This window comes from Cydia amplana, chromosome 25 (genome assembly GCF_948474715.1).
Source record: "Cydia amplana chromosome 25, ilCydAmpl1.1, whole genome shotgun sequence".
In the NCBI taxonomy this organism is placed as follows: domain Eukaryota; kingdom Metazoa; phylum Arthropoda; class Insecta; order Lepidoptera; family Tortricidae; genus Cydia; species Cydia amplana.
The window spans coordinates 6631399-6646978 of record NC_086093.1 but is presented as its reverse complement, the minus strand read 5'-3'; the positions used below and the strand labels follow the sequence as shown (position 1 = coordinate 6646978).

General features: G+C 38.0%; 2 protein-coding genes across 2 annotated transcripts; both read left to right on the top strand.

Moving 5' to 3' along the window:
- The first annotated feature begins 6885 nt into the window (after positions 1-6885).
- LOC134659498 (uncharacterized) lies at positions 6886-8304 on the top strand. Its single transcript, XM_063515142.1, has one exon. It carries the CDS (start codon positions 6907-6909, stop codon positions 8152-8154), a length of 1248 nt encoding a protein of 415 aa, XP_063371212.1. The 5' UTR covers positions 6886-6906; the 3' UTR covers positions 8155-8304.
- A 1797-nt stretch (positions 8305-10101) lies between these two features.
- LOC134659437 (uncharacterized) lies at positions 10102-11625 on the top strand. Its single transcript, XM_063515080.1, has 3 exons — positions 10102-10714; positions 11085-11287; positions 11596-11625. The coding sequence occupies exons 1-3, from the start codon at positions 10102-10104 to the stop codon at positions 11623-11625; spliced, it is 846 nt and encodes a 281-aa protein (XP_063371150.1).
- The last annotated feature ends 3955 nt before the right edge of the window (positions 11626-15580 follow it).

Below are 15580 nucleotides of genomic sequence, written 5' to 3'. Positions count from 1 at the left end.
CGCAGCCTCCACTGCAGCTTTGCCTGGCTGCGCTGCACTTGCAGCTTGAAGTCGCTCGCGTCTCGGAGGCGACCAGCGCACTGCTGGCAGATGCCATATTCCGAAGCTTCAATCACCTGCACACATTAGCAAACAGTGAGCCATACACATAGTTTTTACAGTATTTTCTAGGGCTCCCGGTATCCGTGTTACACGCCGAAACGAATACCCGTGTTCTTAAGCCCCGCGGTGCTAAGAACACGGTTTACACGGAACCGCGGGGATCCGGATACGTATCCAATAAACGTTCCCAAGACACGTTTCTCAGATACGTATCTCCGTTTACACGGGTACTTAACACCGGCCCGAACGGATCCGAAACAGGTTGACCCAATCAATGCTCTAGGTCTGGGTATGTAAGGTCTAATATTGAATGTTGACTTCAGACGAACTCGTTTGGCGTACGATTTTTTTTAAATTATTTATAACTGTGTTGTTATAACATATTTAGCCAATTAATCGAAGTAGGTGTCCCTATCCTATATTGTCTACTATTTTTAATTTTAAACCTACTCGTCCCCAGTTTAAATTAAAACCTTCATTTTTTTACTATTATTGCTTTTAAGCTAACATATTCTTTATTAATTACATAATTAATATAATTATATTTCAATCAAAGAAATACATTTTATACATGTATAATTGTGTAAGTAATATAGTTTCGTGAAGAATAGATGTGCAGACAAATACTATCTATATTAGTTAAAAATAACAGTTAAGAAAATAAGTATGAATTACTTCGTGGTTATTTCTTCTTGCAACGGGCGACCCCCGCGCGGGCAGCTTTCTCGCGCAGAGAATTGCAATCACAATCCAGCGCGGGAACGGCGCCTGCGTATTGGGCACCCTCCCGAGGGCACCAAATCTTATTATTATCAATTTACTGCTGAGCGAAAACAGCAAATCTGCCAACGTCGCAAAAAAAAGTACACACAAGCGGCATTCGAAACGCAGGATTTCACGCGAGAACCCCATGCTACCTTGGTTACCTAGCGATTATATTGTTAAAAACATTAAGATAAATCTCAAAATTGGTAATCATTCATGCTCACTTGGGTCACTTTCACACGAGTGTTCAGGTAATAAATGCCGGCCGCTGGTGTTCCATTCATTAGAACGTGTTGTTTTCCAATACCCTTTTGTCTGATATCGCCGAAAACAAGTAGGTTCCCAAACCATTATCAGAACTGCCACAACCAATTATAAGCTTTATGTCGGTGTAATAAGGTGAACACTTCTACACAAGAAATTGTAACAAATGCAGCGGCAGATATAGTACGGCTCTTCTGAGGTGAACTTTTCGCTTCAAACGTTAATCTTTCAAACAAAGGCCATTGTCTCTATTATCGCATTGCCGCTAGCTCCCGCGCGAGTTAGCACGTACCAGTACAACATTCATATTGAAAAACAACCGGTATCGTCATAGTATTAAGGTTCAAATTTAATGTCACTGATATTCTAGATATTACGTTTTGGTAGTGTAGGACGATAGACCGCCCCGGAGCGATACGGCACTCATATTATTTTTATACTTAGTGTGGTGTTAAAAATGAAACACGGTTATTTATGATAAAGCGTTGTATATTTGTTATATAACAAAATCTAAGGTAACAATGTAAATTTAAGATTAATAAGTTTAACATAGGTATAATCAACATTTTTCCGTGTAGGTATATAAACAGTTATACGTACTACTAGATAAAATCGTGTCATAAAAAAGCGGCCAAGTGCGAGTCGGACTCGCCCATGAAGGGTTCCGTATTTAGGCGATTTATGACGTATAAAAAAAAAACTACTTACTAGATCTCGTTCAAACCAATTTTCGGTGGAAGTTTACATGGTAATGTACATCATATATTTTTTTAAGTTTTATCATTCTCTTATTTTAGAAGTTACAGGGGGGGGGGGACACTCATTTTACCACTTTGGAAGTGTCTCTCGCGCAAACTATTCAGTTTAGAAAAAAATGATATTACAAACCTCAATATCATTTTTGAAGACCTATCCATAGATACCCCACACGTATGGGTTTGATGAAAAAAAAATTTTTGAGTTTCAGTTCGATGTATGGGGAACCCCAAAAATTTATTGTTTTTTTTTTCTCTTTTTGTGTGAAAATCTTAATGCGGTTCACAGAATACATCTACTTACCAAGTTTCAACAGTATAGTTCTTATAGTTTCGGAGAAAAGTGGCTGTGACATACGGACGGACAGACAGACGGACAGACGGACAGACAGACGGACAGATGGACAGACGGACAGACAGACAGACAGACAGACAGACAGACATGACGAATCTATAAGGGTTCCGTTTTTTGCCATTTGGCTACGGAACCCTAAAAATCAGATATAATCAATTTCTTTCTTATAAATTATAAACCTTCAACAATCAAAAATAATATATTACAAGTGAAAATGATTTTTGTTGCAAATAAAGTTCGGATAGCAAGAAAAAGACAGGTAAATTCTTCATCAGCTGCATCTTTGTAAATTATTACATTTACCACCGCAAGCTAATAATTTAAATAAAACAATATAATAAATAACCACGTTTCATTTTTAACACCACACTAAGTAACAAAATAATATGAGTGCCGTATCGCTTCGGGGCGGGTGGGCTTATGATTATTTATCATGGTTTACTTAATACCTTGTTTTGGTTATACTTAATACCTAGATGCCTGGCTTACGTAAGTTAAAAAATAATACGATTAAAAAATATACATTTCTTATTGACAGAATATTTATTCTATAAAATATACCTATTCGAGAAAACTCACACATACATTGTAGGTAATATCAGTAATATGATTGACAATTGATTGAATTTTAATTATAATTATACTTATAGGACTTATATCTACAGATTATTAAAAATATAAGAACTGTTTAATAATGTGCAGTTGGTAAGAATATTGTATGTATTACCAGATCATGCATGGCCAGTTTTTATCATACAGTCTTCTCTTTATACTCTTTATTGCTTTTATTTTTTATTACTAGCACTTTATATTTATTGCTATCAAGTTATATAATAAACCATAAAGTATTAGTATTTATTATTATACTCTTTATTTACTTATCTTCTTAGTTTAGGTTTTTTTACAATATGAATATAAAAGTAAAATAAAAAACACAAAACAATAAAAAATACATATAAACATATTATTATTATTATTATTTCGTTTTAGACAGGCAGCTGATGCTGGTGCGTCTAAATCATAGTTCACTTAGCACGATTTCACTGTTTTGATAGTTTGTCGATAAACAAATAATTATACTTTTAACTGCCATAGAATTTGTAATTGAGCGTGCTCGTATCGCCGGGGGGGTACAAATACAAAGTTTTGTATGTCTTATATATCAGTACCCGATAAGTACCCGAGTAAAATACCCGATAGTCGGGTTGCAGGCACTGAATGTGTTAACACATTCGACACCGCATACCTGACTCTCGGGCACTCGTAAACTTTACTCAGATGCCGGCATACCCGCTAGTCGGGCAAGAGCTATAAACCTACACGCGACGCCGAAGTGCCCGACAGGCGGGCAAGCATTGCATCTTCACTATCTCAGGGCTGCCACTGCCACTAACAGAAAAAATTGTAAGTCTTCTGATTATTATGTGGTCGAAAAGTTGGTACAGTTGATTATTATATTTTATTACTTCACTTTGTATTTTTATTTACTTTACCTAATGCGATTACAAAATAAAAATTCTTATTAGTTGGTTACGTGAAATTGCATATACACGGGTATGTATCAATAGGAGTTAGAATTTTCGTAAATCGTACAACCTAATTTGTGTTTACGAATATTTAGTAAGTATAGGTAGCTATACATTTCATGAGTACTCATAGGATGATTTTTGTGAAACAAAATTCGGAGAAAAATAAACCAAGAAATTCAACTAAGTACCTAACAACATTCTAACTTCTAAGCGGCAGTTCTCAGAAAAAGACAATACGTCAGTCATCATAAAACAGCACTGCACTGCAACTGCGTGGAAGCAAAAGGTAACAAGTAGCTTTGAATAGTTACGATAATTAGTACTTGGCACAGCCCTGAGCGTCCGCCGCTTGCCCGACTAGCGGGTTCGCGGCGTGCGGCATTGAGTTGCACGTCGTCGCCCGACTAGCGAGTACTGTCGGTTTCTGGGGTATTGTTTAAAATTTTGCCTGGTTGCGAAAGTGTTAAAAGGTTAATACCTCCGCTGCGGCAATTGCAACTCGAAATTAACCATACTTTGCATGGGATTCATTCCCTCCCAAAGTACGTATGCACTCGTAGAATGTTCAATATGAGAATATTCTACTTACTTGTATATTGAAGCATTCTTGCAGCATTGTCCAGTATATCTTCATGTAATTCATGTTGCTGGCTATACGTGAGTCAGGGACGTGTGGAGCGCGCAGCAGGCAGCAGCCGCACAAATGCAGGACCTCCATGGCGTCCTCACATTCCATCGATGCCATTATAGTTGTAGTGAAGATAAGCACTATTATTGTTGTTAGAATTAGTAAAATTTATTCTTCTTTGTATATGATACACTGTGCGCTTCGACAAATTTGACACTGACACCTGACAGATGTTCTTATGGGTGGTATTCCACCTCGCCGATTTCTTTTTCCAATGTGTATTTTGTCTCACATTTTGCTTAATGAGAGAGTGAGATGCAATGACCAAGGACTTGGACAGATGGAATACCACCCTAACCACATCACAGATAAGATTTTTTTAAGGCTAAGTCACCCATGTTTGTACATATTAACGAATATACATAGTTTTTTTACTTTTAATTTTATATGTTTATTTACAAGAAAATTATGCACTGAAATTTTCAACTGTCACGTGTTATGGAAAGCAATTTGTATAGTAAGTATATTAAATTTAAAACCATCGTCGTGTACATTGTATTAATAAATATATAGCTGGTCAACCAAATCTTGTCAGTAAAAAAAGGCGCGAAATTCAAATTTTCTATGGGACGATATCCCTTCGCGCCTACATTTTTCAAATTTGCCGCCTTTTTCTACTGTCAAGATCTGGTTGACCAAGTATATATTATGCTATTAGAAACACCCTGTCTGTTCATGTTTTTCTTTATCCTTCCTTTTTAAATAATGTTGTGTCCTATTGGGGGCGGTAGTGTGTTATGTCTTTTATGGTGACCGCGTCGCAGTGGCGCCTCTAGCGGCGTACTCGGTCGCGGTACACCACGGTACACCCACATTATTCATTTATCTTATCTGTGGCAACTTGTCAATGTCAGCTCAGCTGGATCATGTTGTGATTGCTGAATATTCTGCGTTTTTGTTCCGACTGTAATCCGAATTTGTTTTGTTTAGCTTTTAATTTAAGTCCTCTCAAGCAAATAGTATTCCTTCCAGGCTTCCACAAATTGTATATTGAATACCAACTAAAAATACCTAAAATGTCATGAATCATGAATAATACACTAAAATACTATTGTACTTACGAATAACATATTATAAAAATTGAAGATCAATTACTTAGATAACTCAATAAGGTGCAATGGAGCCCCTAAATGGTAGTAACAGAGTGATCCACCTCCTTGGAGAATTCGCCGTGTGATTTTAAAACTAAGTGCGTAAGTATAAAACGTTGGTAATTATTATTTAGATTCAGAATTACAAAGAATAAATTTATACAAGTATGAAGAAACCAAAATTAAATTAATCTATTTATTTCGTTAAAAAAGTACTTATAAATGGATGAAGGCACAACAACAAGGTTAATTTTTATAATTCTAGTAATTTTTAAAATATGCAGTCAAACTTAAATCAGTGGTTGGTGGGGGAAGCCGAAACGATCACAGCGCTCGCGACGGCTAAAAATGAAATCAATAGTCCTGGTATGAGCTGTCATATGTGCTTTTGCACTTTTTGCAGTAAACATTAATTTGTTTTTTAGATAAACATGGTACGTCTAACAAGATGTGTCGTTGTGAATTGTACAAACACTAACAAAAATAGTGACTGTAAATTCTACAGATTTCCACAAGTATGGTGGAAGCAAGACCAACGAAATAAGTGGATAATTGCTGTAAAAAGAACAAAGTAAGTCACTTAACCTCTAATTTTAAAAGGTAACAAATATAAGAGCCTCGGTAGAGAGTACCATTTTGTACCATTTGGAGTTGAAACTCTAGGTCCATGGGGTCCCAGCGCGCATAAGTTGTTCGCAGAAATCGCGAAGCGTCTGGTTGACGTAACTGGTGACCGAAGAGCTGGCGGCTACCTCGCACAACGTATCAGCATTGTGATACAGCGAGGAAATGTCGCCAGCATCCTTGGTACAATGCCTCAAGGGCCTATTTTAGATTTAAGCTAGTTTTTAATTTCTTTTAGTAATACACTCATGTAACACTTTAAACTCTTGCGTTTTGTACACATATTTAATTACACAAACGGGTCTAACGCGATATTGTTGAGACGTCAGTCTTTCCGTGACCACAGCTGGTGCAACTCAGCTGAAACGTCGGAATTAAAGGTAAAAACAATGAAATTATATCGCGTTAGACCCGTTTGTGTAATTAAATATGAATACACTCATGGACCTATAATATAATACACTGATATATCTTGTTTGTAAATAAATGATTATAATCATGTTTCTTAACCTCTTAAATCGTATACTTTTAAACAAGCAACTCTTGTATATATATATTGAAACAAGAGCCGTCAATGAGATCGGACGTGTTTATTAAAATAATTAATTATTCACGTGCATAATTTCGTGATTGTCTGCATTTCCAATCGTGCATTATCTGGGTCATTAGTCATCTACCCCGACCTACGGCTACAGTATAATGTATAAGTGTAGTAAACAAGTGTAAGCGAAAAATGTCGGAGAATAGTCCATTTAATCGGAGTGGACTAACACGCCGCAGCCCGCCCTCAACGCCCACGCCGCAGCCCGGCCCGCCCGGGCCCACACCAGCAAACATGCAGCAGGAAGAAGAGCCCCCGAAGGTATTTCCCACGAGTGACATCCAGACCTGGCTGAAAAAGATCGAACTGAACCTCCACGACGTATGCTCTACATCTGCAGAAGGTAAACTTAACACTGACCAGAAGATCAGAATTAACAACTTGTGTCGCAACGTGAGCCACTTAGCCTCACAAATGGCTATTGAATACCAATCCCTAAAAAGCCACGCAGTCCAAGCATATCAGTCTCGCCAAGCGCATCAGGAAAAAATGGACCTCGTACAACGCATCCAAGAACTAAAGGAGTCAATTGAGGAATCCAGCCGACAAGTTTCGGGACCTGTATCGTTTGCCGACGCCCTGAAGAAAAATGGAACGAGGTACGTTCAACCGTCTAACATTAGCTCAGTCGCAATCTATCCGGTTGACAAGTTGAAATCGAGTGAGGAGACAAAATCTCTCGTTCAAAAGATTATCCGGCCCGAAGAAATGAAGCTGCACGTGAGAGGGTTGCGCAAGATCAAAAACGGCGGCGTAGTGATAAGCACTGACTCAAAAGAAGACGTAATAAAACTCAAGCAATCGGCGCAGCTTATGACCTCTGGACTCACCGTTGACGAGCCACAAAAACGCAAGCCCAGAATTGTAGTCATTGGAGTTCCCGCGGACATGCAGGAACCTGAAGTCCTCAAGTGCATATTCCATCAAAACTTAGCCGATAAATTACAAGATTGGTCGCTCGAAAAATTTATGGCTTCCACTAAGCTCAGTCACAAATCCGGAAAAAAGGACGCCGAGACCTGTAATTATATAATTGAAGTTTCTGGAGCGATACGCAAGGCCTTAATTACGAACGACAGAGTTTTTGTGAACTGGTCATCGTGCCCTGTTAGGGATTTCACCTTGGTTACGCGCTGTTTCAAATGTCAGCTTTACAATCATGCAGCGAAGACCTGCAAAATGGAGACTCACATCTGCGGCCACTGCGGCGAAGCGGGTCACTCATTTAAGGAATGCACAAAAAAGGACGAAGCACCAAAATGTGCAACATGCTCGTACTACAAGAAACCATGCAACCACCAAACAGGCGAAGCCGACTGCCCAGCTAGAAAAATGGCCGAAAAAAGGTATTTAAACTCTATAGATTATGAAGGCGCCTAGGAGCGCTAACTTTTCACATACTTTTATAGCACTTCATTCACTTTCATTAGTTTAACTACCTATGAACAATAGCATATTTTCTGACCTAGATAGTTTCTCTGTATCAGAGTCTAAAGCATGCGATGTGGAAACCTGCAAACATCATGTTCGCCGCTGTTTAAATATAAACAAACTTGGAGATGATTTACGCAATATTGACTTTGGCCCCGTTTATAATTCTGCTGATGCAGAAAATAGTATGCTGTACCTGACCAAAAATGTCCAGCAAGCAATTTTACTTAACACCAATAAGACACGTCTTAATAGCAACGCCCTTCAATAGATGACGTACGATGATACAGAGAACTTACTAATAGTCGTAAAATGATTACCTACTGTACTCTGATATTTAATGGAACTTAAGAATCCACTTTTTGTTTAGGTAATAAGACTTATATTGTGTACCATACCTATAGTTTATAATTAAGTGAATAAGTAATAAATAATTAATATTGTCCTTTGCTGCCTGAAACACAGGGAATCCTAGTTCAGGCATTTGTAAATCACTTGTCTTTATAAATTATTAGTCTTTAAGAGCAACCACTGTACTATACTTTTCTCAATAAAATTATTTGTATTTGTATTTGTATATTTCGGGGATCTCGGCTCTAATGATTTCGATAAAAATATGGGGGTTTTTGAGGGCGAAAAATTGATTCACCTAAAGTCTATTTTTTTATACGGTAGACTAAAATGACATTTCATAGTATGAAATGACACATGATGTTCATACTATGAAATGTCATTTTAGTCTACCGAATAAAAAAATAGACTTTAGGTCTTATCTCTGAGAAAACGCGCATTTTTTAGTTTTTATATGTTTTCAAGCTAAGCGCTGTCTGCCAGATATTCTTCCTTTAAATATGTAATGATTTGATTTATATTGTAACCATATTAAGTAAAAATTATACTGTGTAATACTATATTACAGTCCTGATGGATCCCTATGGCACCCAAAAACGGACGACAGAATTTGCAGTGCTCACTTTGTCGGCGGCAGAAAGGCTGATGAGCAAGCTAGTCCCAGTTATGTTCCAAGGATATTTCCCGCCAATTACAAATCAAGACGGATTAACGAAAAAGCTGAAATATCGAGGTTTCAACGATATATGGAACGAAGAAAAAAAGAAATGGAAGCGGTGAATGCTAATAAAACAAGTAAGTTTGAATTGCTGGAAAACAGTGTTACTTGATGTTAAGAAACATTAGGTAAATATGATTCACACAATATCGATGGACGTCAAAAATGCTATTAGCCTCAGTTTGGCTATATCACTTATTAAGTTACCAAAAAATCCAACAATATATAGCTATACAGGGCGTCCCATGGCTATGCCACATGGAGGGAAAGTACCTTAAATATCATAGATAGGATATTTTGCTGAAAGAAGACTTTATTTTATTTTTAAAACTTAGTTTCCCGATTCCCGGTTTAACCATGTAATTATTTAAAAATCTATGAATGCAGTTCAAATTGTTTTTAAAATCGAAATAATGTCTTTTTTCAGTAAAATATTCCATCTACAATTTTCAAGGTACTTTTCCTCCATGTGGCATAGCCGTGTAACACCTTAAATTTTGTCCATACAATTTAAAAACAAAATGAAAAATCTTTGAATGCAGTTTTACTAAGTTTAAAAAATAAAATAAAGTCTTCTTTCAGCAAAATATCCTACCTATGATATTTAAGGTACTTTCCCTACATGTGGCATAGCCGTGGGACGCCCTGTATAGCTTTATTTGACGTTTGTAAGCACATTGTATTATGCCTACTTTAATAAACAATCTTTTATCTTATAAAATGCATCCAAAGTAAGTACTTGCTATATTAGTGCATTTTATTCAGTTCCAGGTGTGAAAAAGGTGGACATAATAGTGAAGAAACAGTGTGAGGAGGGTAACTCGTGCATGCCTGAAGACCGATTTTATACCAACTACAAGGTGATGAAGGAACTAGTTCAAGAGGAGTCAGTGTTAAAAAAGGACTCCTATAAGGAGAGAGACTCGTGCGTTACCACAGACTTGAGCAGATCTTACGCCAACCACGACAAGGAGGAAGTAGCGAAGCTAGAGGAGTCACTGATAAAGAAGGAGGCCCAGGAGGAAGACAACTTGTGCGCTACCGAAGACCTGAACAGTCTTTATACTAACCATGAGGAGTTACTAGTAAAAGAGGAACCCCTAGAGGGGGACGACTTGTGCGCTACCGAATACCTGGACAATCTTTATACTGACCACGAGATGAACGAGGGAGTAGTGCTGCAAGAGGAGTTAGTAGTAAAGAAGGAGCCCCGAGAGGACAACTCGCGCGCTACTGTAGACTTAGCCAGTCTTAATACCGGCCACGTGGAAAAGGAGGGACTAGGGTTGCATGAGGAGTTACTAGTGAAGGAGGAGCCATGTGAGGAGGATGAGCGCGTTACTGAAGACTTCCCCAGTCTTTATGCCAATCACATAGTGAAGGAGGAACTGGTGCTGGAACCGGAGTGCTTACAAAAGCCCGGTGCACCTCTTGGCTCGGGTATGTTTATGTTGATTTACTCTACTATCATTTCTTATAATCAAGATCACCTTGCAGCATTTATTGTATATAAAAGTTGTACAAAATAGACACTTTTGGGAATTAGGAAGAAAACGAAACATTTTTCCTAGTCTCTGTTATTAACAAATGTCAAATTTGCATGGCGAATTTATGACTACATAGTATAAAACAAAGTCGCTTCCCTGTCTGTCTGTCTGTATGCTTAGATCTTTAAAACTACGCAACGGATTTTGATGCGGTTTTTTTTAATAGATTGATTAATGAGGAAGGTTTATGTATAATTTGTTAACCCGTGCGAAGCCGGGGCGGGTCGCTAGTAATTAATATAACAAAGATTATTTTTTTGCAGTGGATGGAGCTAATCTGAACACCTGTGGGCAACCGCTGGCCACCAGATCCGCTGACAGATCAACAAGTAGACAATCCCCTAGTACTACTATTACTACATCCAGCAGACATATAGAAAATATTCCAAATAAAAAATACACCTGCAAAACATGTGCCCAAGAATTCGACCAAAACGAAAAATTAATGGTCCATAAGTTAAGCCACGTAGGATACAACCCACACACCTGCGATATATGTAACAAGGATTTTGCGTCGTTAACTCACTTGGAGAAGCACAAACTATTTCACACAGGAGAAAGACCGTATGCCTGCGAATGCGGAAAGGCATTTACTACACCGACCAATTTGAAGAAACATAAAATAATTCACAATAGTGAAAAACCCTATTCTTGTGAAATATGTAAAAAACAGTTTCTGCTAGCTAGCGGTTTAATGTTACATGCACGGATGCACTCCGGTTATAATCCGTTTTCTTGCAAGATTTGTAAAAAGGTTTTTATGAATCATTACAGTCTGAAAGCACATACACTGGTTCACCATGAAAAGCAATCATACACGTGCAAGATTTGTGTCAAGACTTTTGGTAATTTGTATTATTTTAAAAGGCACGAAGAAACTCATAGAGAGAAAACATACTCGTGTGATATATGTTGTGATGTATATACGACACTAGAACATTTAAAACTGCACAAGAAATTTCATACTCAAATGGGACCGTATTTCTGTGAAATATGCAAAAAGAATTTTAAACATAGGGGTCATTATAAACACCATAAACGAACGCACCACGCAGAGGAAAAATAGCATGACTGCAATACGCGTGAAATAGTACCTTGTGCAACGAAGGGGGAAAGTGAAATTTTAGGAGTGCATTAAAGACTCGAGTTTGCTTCATTCTTACCCCCGGAGTTACACACGATGTTTTTGGGTTAATCAACTTTTTCTTGTCACACGTTGCTATGGTTACGGTCTCCTGAGTCACTCTTAAAACTCTAGGTTTTTCGTATTTAAATGAACCAAATTTGCATTTTATGGTAGTTTTAAGACCTTTCCATAATGGGACATCTACTGAGCATGTTAGTAGAACATGGTACAGCAGTTCTTCTAACAATCTATGCTACTATTGTCTCCTCGCTGGTGGGTCAGAATAACAACAAGAAATAGTTGATTGACCATTTTCATCACACTTACATTTTTTAGGCGAAATAATTCTTAAATTCGGTGACAGCTGTATCAGGTTTTTTCTATTTTTCTTTTGGATTTTTTTCAAAATGCCGGAGCCATGAGGATTTGCGAGATCTACGGTTCACAAAGTTACTAGTATTCAGTAAACATGTAATAAGTAGGTATTATACAGGGTGGCCCAAAAATACATTGACAACTTTTTTTCTAATTATTTTATTAAGTACTTGCGTAACTAGTACAAAATAAGTTAAAAATGAAAACTTACACTCTTTTTATGCAACAAAAATTAATTGTCTTCAAAATAGCCTCCTTTCGCTTCGATACACAAACGCAAACGTTTGTTAAAATTTTCAACGAAATGCCGCAGCTAGCACACTCGTGTCGATTTAAAACACTCCCTTCGGTCGTGTTTTAATTTATCGCCACTCGTTTCGAATTTCCTCTTTTCCGCACTTGTATCGTAAATAACTATTTTGTTTAAACGATTTACCACAAATATCGCACGAAAATGCCGTTTCATCATGAGTGCGTTTATGTGCTTTCATGGCTGCTTACATATATCGCAGGAGTATGGTCTCAGTCCCTGATGTATTCGAATAATAAATAAAATAGCCTTTTATATCTTGCGAATTTTAACATTGGTGTTTTAGAATTAGTCTAAAGTCCCGAACTGATTTTTGCATGTGTCACACGAATATGGTTTTTCTCCGGTATGCGTTCGTTGGTGTATATGTCATATATAACATCAAATCATACTCGCGCTTAAAACTTATCATAAACATTGCACGAGTGTGGTTTCTCGCGCGTGTGTATCAGTTTATGTATGTTTAACCTTCTGACTCGGGTGAAAGTCTTTTTGCAAGTTCCGCAGGTTTTAAGCCGTATCCAGACGAGCTGGCCAAATCGACCGATTTTATCAGGAAAATAATTGGCGCCAATTTCATCTAGCGTCCACACGTACACAATTCAATCACCAATTTGCATTCCATAGATACTAACTTCGAAAATTGGCATTTTTGTGTCCGCACCTGCTGATATGATCGGGGAATCAAATTGACGTTGGACACAAACGGCCTGATTCGATCGGACAATTTCATTAGATTGGCGAAAAATTGTCTCGTCTGGACTCCACTTTAGGCGTCTTTTTGGTTGACGTATTGGGGCCGACGGAAGCGCAGTCGCGCTCGCTGGTTGGTGCTGCGACCACAACGGCCGGAGGCAGTCCGAAGGCGCTCGTATTTACAATATCTACAGCGGCTGGAACAAATCTATTTTTGGCGTGGCGTTTAAAGGGTTAGCGAGAACTTTACTTAGGGTAGGGTTTGTAATCTGGATCCGAAATTTATGAAATTATCCGGATCTGGATTCTGATCCGCGGATCTTCCCATACATTTCAGATCCGTCGTGCAAACCCTGGGTACGGGTGCGGGCCACCCCAACCCCATTCCGCGTTCGATAGCCAAGCGGTTTGACTGCCCATATTTGAGGTATTGTGATGATTTGCATATTTCTAGAAGTAGGTGCTTATTATGTTTAACAACTTACAGCGATACAGCGTCATTCATAAACGTCTGCAAAGTTAATCAACTGATGATCATAGTTTGTTCCTCTCTGTGGCATAACGACAGATAGGGACAAACGACGACCATCAACTGATTAAGTTAGCAGCCGTTTATGGATAACGCCATTACTATTTAGGTACTTATACATTGCCCTAGTATGATGTTCAATTTAATTTTAATAAAACTAAATACATTTTCAGATGAAATTTTATTTTGTACCATTCATATACAGATGCTTACATTTAGGTAATTATTTATTTGCATCGCCGTAACGTGCGTAAATATTAAATATACTTGGTCAAGCAAATCTTGTCAGTAGAAAAAGGCGGCAAATTTGAAAAATCGCGGGTTAGCAACACTACGTTTGAATTGTTCGAAAATCGTGTCATGTATATCTTATCTGTGGAACTGTTTTGTTTACATTTCATCGTTGTTCGAGGTACATTGCTGCTTTTGGTTCGTTTCCTAGGGATACCATACTTTAGATTGCTTTACATTACTAGATTACTACTGATATATCCTGCTTGACAGACTATAGTTCTACGATTTCTAGTAAAGAACCATAAGTTGGATTGTACCGTTAAAGTCATAAGTGTACTGAGAGCTTAGTCTATATATTCTATCGCTATATACCTACTGACAGCTTAGTCGATATATTCTATCGCTGATACCAACCATGCTCTCTGCTCCAAGCCAGTGTTGTGAATAACGCTTGTTTTTAGGCTTAAAGACTCGAGCCCTCAAGACTGGTAAGTCTTGAAGACTCGACTATATTTAAGAATTGTATGTATTTATTTTACACGTATGGATGTAAGAAATCGTCTTTGCCGCCTTTGAGGCGTTAGGCCTCGAGAGTAGTAGTAGTAAACACTTTATTGCACAAAACAAGTATATAACATAGAGATAATCCAGTAAATGTGTACAAAGGCGAACTTATCCCGTTAAGGGATCTCTTCCAGCTAACCTTTAAGTAACTGAGAGATACATTATGAAATGGTAGTCAAACTAAAATAAATTGTACATGACGGCGAGACTTAAAAGAAGTAGCTAACCCTAGAAACATAACTAAATACGATGCGATGCATTATGCCGGAACCACACTTCGCTATGCGTTATTTGTTATGCGACTACGCTGTATTCGCTCAAATATTTGTTATGTGAGCGAACAACAAACACGGCATCCACACTTCGTGCCGGTGTGCCAAACTTGGTGCCGGTGTGCCAAACATATGTGGTGCGTTTTGACTTTGAAAAGCGTAAGCGAGTGAATGATTGAACGAAGTGTGGGCAGTCGAGACGCATATTCGGCTTATTCGTGTCCTTTGAAGTGTGTCAAAAAACCGACAGGTGGACGGATAGGCGTATTTGCTATTCGCGCTTATGCGTTATGCGGGCAAATATAGCAAATATAGACGAATGAACCCTCCACACTTCGTCGTATGCAGCCAAATAACGCGCATAACAAATAACGCATAGCGAAGTGTGGTTCCGGCATTAGGTGCAAAGGCATATATAAATATACGTAACAATTATATATCCATAATAATATTAATACATACATATAAATATATATATATATATATATATATATATATATATATATATATATATATATATATATATATATATATATATTAGATATGAGCGCCGATAGGCATATAGCCGGCGGCGGCGCGCCGGTCAAAATTGGTCGGCGGCGGCGGCGAATCGGCGGCGTGGCCTTGAAACACCTTCGATTAATGGAAAAAGA